Source organism: Egretta garzetta, unplaced genomic scaffold (assembly GCF_000687185.1).
Source record: "Egretta garzetta isolate BGI_Z169 unplaced genomic scaffold, ASM68718v1 scaffold94, whole genome shotgun sequence".
NCBI lineage: Eukaryota > Metazoa > Chordata > Aves > Pelecaniformes > Ardeidae > Egretta > Egretta garzetta.
The window spans coordinates 2,147,052-2,157,131 of NW_009259683.1; the positions used below are offsets into that span (position 1 = coordinate 2,147,052).

General features: G+C 42.8%; 1 protein-coding gene across 1 annotated transcript in view; it reads right to left on the reverse strand.

Moving 5' to 3' along the window:
• Nucleotides 1–10,080, reverse strand: part of KAT2B (lysine acetyltransferase 2B) — a 59,558-nt gene that overhangs the window by 38,254 nt on the left and 11,224 nt on the right. Inside the window, exon 3 of the mRNA XM_009638582.2 lies at nucleotides 1,676–1,802. Within this exon, the coding sequence (XP_009636877.1) occupies nucleotides 1,676–1,802 (127 nt within the window). The remainder of the gene's footprint in view (nucleotides 1–1,675; nucleotides 1,803–10,080) is intronic.

The window sequence follows — 10,080 nt, forward strand, 5'->3', positions numbered from 1 at the left end:
GAACATGCTAATTTAGAGGAGATGAATAGGAAAATTATCTTGGAAAACACCGCTGAACGACACATGTTTGCCAGTAGTACGAGGAAGCAGACAGCAACTCATTTCAGTTATTTCAAATGAAACATCCTTGTTAGCTGCAGCCAACAGAATAAGAAACTTTACCTTTTCTAAAAACAGCAATAAATAAAAATACAGTTTGTTCCATCAGGTGCATTTCACTGGTGCTGGTTTTACAGTACTGGTTTTCCCCGCTTCCCTAGCTAATGAGCAATATAAGATTTTTTTCAACAGACCAAAACCAGTCTCAAACAGTCTCAGCCTTTAGAAGAGCTGAGTTTTTCTACAAAATACATAGCCATCCACAAACTGCTGAAGAACAGGGAACTGAAAGACAGAACACCTCATAAGACTTAAAAAAAAAAAAGAAAAAAAAAAAAAAAAAGAAAAAAAGAAAAAAAAAAAAAAACCTCTTTCTTCAAAGGCCAGGAATGAAAGGAACGGGTAACACAAGCTACCCTAACTGCAAAACCAAAAGCAGCGCAGAGGAGCTGTGTGATGAAAGGTTGAAACTAACTTGGCTAAAGCAACCAAACTCGCTGTGATGCTATGCATTTGCTAATCTTCTCCTGCAAGCAAACCCAGAGGTTTGGGACATCAAGAAAGGAAAGAAATCTGTTGAAAACCCCAGAAATAGATCAAATGTAATGAGAGCATGAAAAGAAAAGACAGCAGAAATAGAAATAAATCCCAGTTTAAAAAAAAAAAAAAGTATTCCACACGAAGTACAATATTCTTTTCAAAAGTAAAAAAATTAATTATCCACTGTGAAGGTTTTAGATTTCCTTTTTCTTATTTCACTGTCCTAAGTTTTGGGCATCAACAAAAATTAAACAGCAACTACTTTTCAATTAGTTCTGAATTTTATTTTACCCCAATTTTTATTCAATATTTACTAGTATATAGAGAAAAAGTCATCAACTTTTATTTTGGATAAGCACAAATTCTTAGAGAAATAATACAGTGATTCACCACTCTCTTTCAGGCTATGTGGGTAACAAAATTACAAATCATTATTTATTATTAGTCTGAAAAAAAAACCCCAAAACAATGCCTCACAATAGTATTTAAGGGTGAATTTTGAGCAGTTGCTTTCGAGCTATTCAAGCTGTCTGCACAATAACTTAGGCAATGCTAAGATGTACAACCTCGGTATTATTTTCTGTGACAGGGAAAAGGCACAGTTCTTTTTGTAGGTAAGGGTGCCTGCTTCAGCAATGCCCAGGAATATTTTATAGTTTACTCTGTAGTAAGAAAATGTAATACAGACTACAGGAGAGAGTCATTCACATTGTAAATCAGGCAGCTGACAGATAAAACAATATGAGGTTAATTCATATGCTATACAAAGTGTTAAAATTCTCACGGGTAGCCTAGAAGTGCTTTTGCATTTTAACAATTTAAGATATCTGGGTTGTTAGAAGTTGCACCTTAGTTTAATTTCCTCAAAACTCATTTTAGGATATTTCCGACATATTTTAATCTAGGTTACTTGACATTTATGCCCAGTCGTACCCCCCATTTCTAGGTCTTGGCATGGCCTCTCGACTTCCATCTCCCAAGAGTGGAGAGTTCTGGGTGTAAGCGCGTGGATCGCGGGAGAAAGGCAAGAGCTTACCCAGCGCGTGGCTGCAGCTGCGGCAGGGCTCGGCGAGGCTGACGACCGCCTGCTGCAGCTCTGCCCGGGGTGGCGTGGGCGGTGGGTTGGGGTTCTTCCAGCCATTGCACTTACAGGATTCCTCAGCCTGAAATCAAAGCAAAGGGGTATCAATCAACAGCGTAAAGAACCAGGAGGGCTACAACAATGATCTGAGGGCTGGATGTCTCCTACAAGGACAGGCTGAGAGAGTTGGGGCTGTTCAGCCTGGAGAAGAGAAGGCTGCGGGGAGACCTGATTGCGGCCTTTCAGTACTTAAAGGGAGCCTATATGAAAGATGGGGACAATCTTTTTAGCAGGGCCAGCTGTGACAGGACAACAGGCAATGGCTTTAAACTAAAGGAGGGTAGATTTAGACTGGAAGAAATTCTTTACAGTGAGGGTGGTGAAACACTGGAACAGGTTGCCCAGAGAGGTGGTGGAGGCCCCATCCCTGGAAACATTCAAGGCCAGGTTGGACGGGGCTCTGAGCAACCTGATCTAGTTAGCGGTGTGCCTGCTCACTGCAGGGGGGTGGGGCTAGATGACCTCTAAAGGTCCCTTCCAACCCAAAACATCCTATGATTCTAATCTGTTGAAATGGAGTTGTTTCAAAAGCAATAAAAAGTAACATTATTAATTTCAAGTTGGTCTTCTGTTCTGGTTTGATGGTTTGGGGAGGCGGCGGAAGGGATTTTCAGTGTGTTTTGTTGTTGTTGCTTTGTTTGTTTCTGGTTTTTTATCTACCACACAGCTAGACTTTATTTTCTAGAAATAACCAGAAACAGAATAACACCCCAAATAGAGAGATTGACATGGTTCTGGTAAGCAAACTGCTTGGAAAAATACGTACACAAACATTGGCTAATTCAAACAGTTACTGGTATATCAACATGTCTAGATCCTGCCATCGAGACAGTATTAATGATTTGAACACAAACAGGTTATCTAGCAGGCAACACGGTTATCACTGCCTTATCACCTATACCAGCAACAAGGAATCATGCAACTAAAATCAAGCCCAGGGTTAACTAAATACTGAAACAAGCAATCGATAACCACTATTGGAGAATGCCATCTAAAGCCACATCTTGGCCACAATGGCAACAGATGCCAAAGGCAGTGACACTACCAGCGAAACCTGCTGCTTACCCTGGGAAGTTTATTTATGCTTGGTGTCAGCGAAGCACCACCGATAGACTGCAGGTAAAAGGGGTGACCGTGAAGGGAGAGGCTGTGACCTGGGTAATCACGTTTCAAATCATTCAGAAGTTCAAAGTCACGGTTCTAGTTATCCGAAGAGCAGCTTTGTAGGATGGGATTTTCTGCTGCCTATCCATAAGATCTTAGTTATTTTGATGGTGAAGTTCTTCTAACAGCATTCATATCCCTATGTGAAGATCTAACCAGATGAAAAGCATGCATTTTTACCGTTCAGAGATATCTGTGCACAGGGCTGCAACAAGATACTCATGAATTTGCAGTGCTAAGACCCCAGTGAGGAAAGTATGCCAGCCGCTGCGTAATATTTATGACTGAAACAACCTTAGTAGGAAAAATTGTGATGTTAATATATCCAGCACTAATGTGTCATTTTTCAAAACCGATTCTGAATATATTTCAGCCAATCTATTTCTGGAACCTATTTCATTTTCCTTTTATGTTTCCAAATCCCATCTTACCTAAGGAAGGAGCACCCTGGAGAAGCAGAAAGGATCACAGCTTGACAGCTGCTAAGACTGACAGCTTTGTAGATTGATGCTAAATTGTTCTTCCAAACTAATTTCAATATTCAGCAATCTGAGCACTAAGAAAACGGCTGCCTGCAATCTGCCGAGCACCACAGAACGTTTTTATCATCTCTAATGCGTAAGTCTTTATCCTGCTGGGCTCCTGACCCCAGGTGGGATGGTCTGGCAGGTACGAAGGGGTGCGAGTGGCGTTTTCAGCAGCCTGAGCCACCAGCAGGACTCAGAAATCCACTTGCAAGTGCCCAGCGAAACCACTTCCACATACTTCCCATGGGAGGGGGACACCCTACATTGCCTGAACCTCCCGGGCTCTCCAAACTCACTGCATGGGTGCAGGCTGCCCGCTACCCCATGCAATTATCATGTGGCATCAGGGAGGTTTCAGTACGAAATGTGGGGAAGATTAAAATAATTTTTTTTAAAAAAAACCCTCTCATAAAATGCAATCTGGATGGATTTATGGTGAATTTCATATTATTTTTCTGTCCTTTTTTCTGTGAGTAATATGATTGCGAGAGAAGTGAAGAAGGCCTGATGTTATTTTACAGCAGAAACCGTCTCTTACAGTTTCACAGGCACTGAGCCAGTTTTACTTTCGTTTGTTATCCAGACCTACAGGACCTCTTAAAGTTTAATGACTAGATCAGTGATTGAGTGACACCTGCGAACCAAGGATTGCCCTGGTGTGGGGACTTTGGACATCTGTGAAGATAATGTGAAACCACACTCTGAATTAGCCTCTCGAGCTAGACAAAACCAATGCCAAATAAGCTATCCACATTTGCTCAGTGGGAGAGGCAACATTGCCATGGAAGTTTTTGCAGTTAAGACAAGGATAGAGAAACTGTCACAGAAAAAAAAACTGTCAGAAAATGAGATTATTGCCAAAGAAAATGCCAGAGACAATCATAAAGAAGTTCTCAAACAAAAATTGACTGAATATTATTTTAGGGAAGTAAGATTTGATCCTTCCCATGCAGCTGTCCAGACAAATGTTCAACATTGTAAATTACTGACATAATATCATGCTTATTATTAATTGCCTTAAATCATACCGCAATGAAACACGTCACCCAAAAAAACCACAAACTAGGCAGAAGCTTTCTGAGATTTTTTTTTCTCCAAGTGGGAACAGTATTTCACAGAAGCTCACGACACAATGTTTACTATCAAGCCTAAAACCTATAAACAATGAGTAACTACACAAACTTTAGTGTCACACAATAATTAACGGCAAAGATGCAAACAAACAGATGTACGAATCGCGATAACAGCTCAGTTAAACTGCCAAAAATAAATATCAACCCACCCACAGAAGAAGAAAAACAGCGTGTTCAACAGCACAGATTTTTTCTGCCCTCGGTAGTATTTCCTCACCAGATCTTTTTGAAGCAGATGTTAATTTGTATTGTTCAAATCATTCCAGAGACCTTTCTCAAACAACTCCTAGCACGTTTTTTTTTTTCGTTAATCTCTCTATAAAACACCGGAATCAGCATAAATGTTCTGTTAACCAAGGGGAGACACAACCGGAAAAGGTCCTCTTTAAAACTAAGCTTTCATTGTAGATGTTGACAGTGCAAGTATTTTGCAGTGAATAGGCAATGTGCATTCCTCAGTGGCTTAAATTGCTGAGTTGTTTTAAGTCTTCCACAGCATTTTGTTCATTCAATCTTTTCTTTGGCTATCTTCAGCTTTTTCCTTCCTTTCTTCCTTTTTTTTTTTTTTTAAATGTCACTCATCTGCTTTTCATTAGAAAATAAAGTATGACTTCACCTCTGCAAAAACTTGATTTAAGATCAAAACAGTTTTGAAGGAAGGAAGGAAAAGAAGCATTTAAACTAGTGCATCCAGTCCTTGGAGCCCTGTTTTCTGGGACATCTGCAGAACTTTGATAAAGCCACTGGAGAAAGTTGGGGACTTCTGCCTTACTGAAGCCTGCAAAGTAATGCCCGTCATTTTTGCAGGCCCGGGGATCGCAAAAACTGCATCTTCCTTAGGGACATGTTTTAGTGGTGGGATGGCAGGGTTAGGTTAAAGGTTGGACTCGATGATCTTAAAGGTCTTTTCCAACCAAAGTGATTCTATGATTCCTTGGCAGTTTTTAATAAAATTGGATGAGAGCAGTATAATAAAACACAACTACACACTGTTGCCTGCTCCCCCCCCCAAAAAAAAACCAAACAAACAAAAACAGTGCAGAAATTATGTGCAGTTTGCACTGTACAATATAATATCAATAATTTTTTTGACCCCTTCCATGTTAGGTGGAGCATTAGAATGTGGGAAATCAAACTGTCCGGTAGACAAACTGTCTGGGCAGTGAAAACTGCAACTCTGGACAGACTAAAGTTACTGTTTCCTTTAAAATACTGAATATATTGATAGCAGGTCAAAAAGGCACCGTGAAAAAATACAGCACATTTTAACACACATTGTTAGCATTTTTATTTAAAAAAGAAGCACCTGAAAGTTACAACGTTGCACATCTCAGGCCCTTTTAAGGGGTTTTCACGTCTCTGAATAATAATAAATAAAGGAAGAATGTTACAGTAACTTATGGATTAAAGCATAAACAGTGAAATGAGCATAGGAAGGTGCAAACTTCAAGCTAACTTAATTACAAAGTAAAAGACCCCAACAGTCTTAAAACTGAGTCTCAAAAGAGCTGTTGCACTGGGCTCTTTTTACAACTCAAAATCATACAGGTTGTCCTGTCTGGTAACTGAGATGCAAAGCCGACTCAACAGATTATATATATACAACATTACAGACCCTTCTATTTCCAGCAAGTATAATTACTCTAAAAAAAATATTCTTCCTCCCAACACAACAACCGTGTAAAATACCCTGTAAGTTTTTTCCTGCAAGCAATAATCTCAGATTGATGCTTTTAACAGAGAACATCACACAAACATAACAAATACATTGATAAATTTACAACACCTATTTTTCCTACTCAGATGCCCCATACCCAGCAGCCAGACAGACAGACACTGCTTGGAGAGCTACTCATACGCATCAGGAAATTAGCTGTCTTTAACAATACAAAATAATCAGTTCAATATTCAGTTCTAAGGACATCTTCTTCATTTATTGACCAATCCAAGTATTTTATTCCCTGTATTTTCCAGTTCCACTTACAGAATAGATGTAGGCTACCATATAAACCTTTTATTAATAACAGGGGTGCAATTCCCACCTTGCAAAGTTAATTGTAAATTTCCCATTTAATTTAAAGGAAGATGCTTTAACTGGGCCTGTAAGACATTGTAAAATAGATTCATCCCACTATGAAGATGATCATAAGAAAGCTTTAGGTGTCCTGTATGTCTCCTGTACACGTCTGTAGAAAACAAGTTTAACACATTTCCAGTACTCGCACTATCAGGGAAAAAAATATTTCACTACAGAAATGGCGGTACATATTTACCCTATGAACACTTTTTTATGTGTAGGAGCAGGAAAACTCCACTGAGGTCACTCTAGGATGAGAAGCGGGAAGAAGTGCCCCTGCCAAGGGTTAGCAGCTGGTTGGGAGCCGGGGACCCACATTTCACTTTGACCTCTGCCACCTCACTCACCTGCTGCAGGGCCTTGGCCAAGTCATCTCATCAGAACCCTTCTCACTCTCTGTCCATTTTGTTTATCTAAAGCACAAGGTCTTTCTTCAAGGAGGCATTATTCCCAGCTACTTGTGCAAATGCCTCAGGCTACTGGGCTCTAATTATATCTATAAACATCCAGGCATTACTGTAAGATATATATATAATGAGAAACAAGCAATTTTACAGAAAACTTAGTGTACTAAAATAGTACATATTTCAACTTGTTTATAAGAAAAACTCCCAGTGAGACTGGAGAGAGAGTTGTATTTTCACATACTGTAAACCAATAGGGGAAAAAAAGCCAAGGAGACTTCCTCCTACATCTTCTTTAAATGTATTTATGTGCGTAAGCCACACAGTGCTGCTTTTGTATAAAAGTGCTGCAAGCTCGCATGCCTAATGCTCAGTTTCACTCAGGACAAAACCAAAATGATGTATGCAGCCATTCATATGTGCGCAGATACAGCAAGTGCCAAACACAAAATCTCGCACAGCATACAGCACTACTGTGCACTTCCAAAAGTCATTAAAACTGTGCCAACTCCTAATATATATCTTATTGTTCAGAACAAGCTTTCTTCCCTCCCCCCAAACTTGGGCATTTACGGCAGCTTTTTTTACCCAGAAAAGCCTGTTCTCTCCCTTCCACCCCAACCTTTCCTCACAGGGGATAAAGTCAAGTGGACCAGCCCAGCCGCTACGACTCTCCTGTCCCAATCCTTTATCAGGAAAAAGAAACAAACCCCACATTTCTTTAGCCTGGGTAGAAGCTCCCTAAACTTCACTCTTGTTCTGCTCAGAATATGTGCGCACTGAAGATGTCTTTGCCATAAGTCTTTGCCCATGTTTCCTGCAAAGGGATTGCTGAAGAAGGACCAAGAGGTCCTTCCTGGGGACTGAGCACCCTACCCCAGAGCAGCGCCTTACACCCTTTTCTGCTCAGCATTTCTGCTGTCACCAATGAGACTCACCCTCTACACAGCCACTGACTGCCCTGTCTTCTTGTCTCGCTGCTCTTCATCCCTAGCAAACACACCCTCCCCTGCCTCTGCCACTCCCAGCATCTCTGGGGTTAAGTTCCCAGCAAATTCTGCATGCTGAATTTTGTGATGAATTTTAGGTGGCAGAAGATGATGGACACTAAGGATGCCATTACATATTTTCTGCACTCCAACTTGTACAGCTCTGTGTAAATTTACTCAAGATTCACCTATGGCCAATACTTGAATGAACATGGATGTCCCCTTTGGAGATGGTGTGAGCGAGCATTTGCCTTCTCTCACTCTTCTGCACTCACACACAGAAATGCAAAATAAATGGAAGCTGCAACCCAAAGTAAGAAAAAGTTCAAAGTTACACTCTGCACTGCTACAGTTTCTTGCAAACCACTAATGCTACAAGCCAAGCAGTGTCATTTTGGAGCACCTGCCTGGGGTTCAGGAAGAAAAATAACACATTCTTCCACCCTGCTCCATCCTTCCCCCTTTATCCCCCAGGAGAAGCCGCTTGATTAGTTTACAAGGAGCTTCCCGTCTGCCTACTTGCTTCTGTTCTGAGACCTGAAAGCAAGCTGCCTGCCACTAAATTACTGAAGAGAAGTGAAGAAGCAAATGTAGGCTTTGCATTTTAATCTGAACACAGAGAGCAGCGTTTAGTGCTCTAGATCCTGGCTGGAGGAGGAGGCCCTGGGGTGCCCTCGGCCATGGGTCCCACTCCATCCACCACTGCAGTGCCAATGGGGCTTGTACCCAGGACTTCTCACAGAAGAGGGACAGCAAGGGCACCCCAGCAGAGCACCGGCAGTACGAGCTGTCACCACACTGTACCCCACCACCGGAGCCCTGTGAGAGGGCAAGAAGGGCTGGCAGCAGGCCACGGCCTGCCCTCCTCCCCTCCGAAAAGGCACTCATCTCCCTTCCAACAAAGCACCTGCGGCAGTGCACCTGCGGGGCTGGTGAGTCCCCGAAAAAAAGCAAAGTGTTTGGGAGAAGACAAGGCTGCCTGCACTTCTTCACAGCACAGGTACCTCTGTGGGCCAAAGCACCTCAGGAGAAGGCTTTTGCCCTCACCAAGATCATCTGGAGGTGCATCGGAGGAAGAAAAAAGAACCAGCCAGGGAAGAAAAAAGCAATACACACACACACGCACTCCGAACAGCCTGTGAAAACCTTACCCACCCCACAACCAGCTTCACTTAGCAGCAAGCCTTGGTAACATTAAAATATGGGGATGCAAAGGGGTCAGCACTGGGAAAGCTTCAAACCATGCCACCCAGCCTGCAGTAAGGGCCACATGTTTCAAGTACACTAGCTGCTCTTTTAACTTACTGATGCCGGTGTAATCTTGCAATGTCCCACATATGCACAGAAGCTGAAGTGGAGATGCCTGCACATTTGGAAATTTAAATGTGGGGGGGTTCCTTAATTTGCCCTCACATGACAGCATTGCGCCATGCCTTTAGCATACAGCTAAAGCTCTGGACACCAACAGACAGCACCACAGATGCTTCCTCATGTACATTTGCATTTAGTTTGGCCTTTCACTTAATGTTTGGCCTTTCACTTAATGTTTGCCCTTTCTGAGGCTTCCGAAGTAAGGGAACAGAGAAAATAAAGATGCACATTTCTCACAAACAGCTATTTTCTACACTGGAAGCATTACCAGCGGATTTGGCATCAGCACTGCCAATCTGGACACGACAGACCCGCTGTGCATCCCAGGAATTGCCCGGACAGCAGCAGCGCGGCCGGCGGCCCAAGCTCCAAGGGCGCCGGTCCTGCTCCGCGCCCCGCGTGTGCACAGGCAGAGGCGACAGTGCCGGTGGTCACAGACCTGCGAAGGGGGAGCGACAGCCCTGACCCGGCTCCCTCCCTCTCCGACAAACAGACAAACCCCGCTTCTCCCCCCGAGAAAACTGCAGGTGGAGGGGAAGTGCTTGCGGAGGGAAACCCAGGGCAGCTCTCCCTAATCTGAGAGGCGACCACCGGGCGGGCGCCGGAGGAGAGATCCCCGCTGGGGCAGGGCGCGG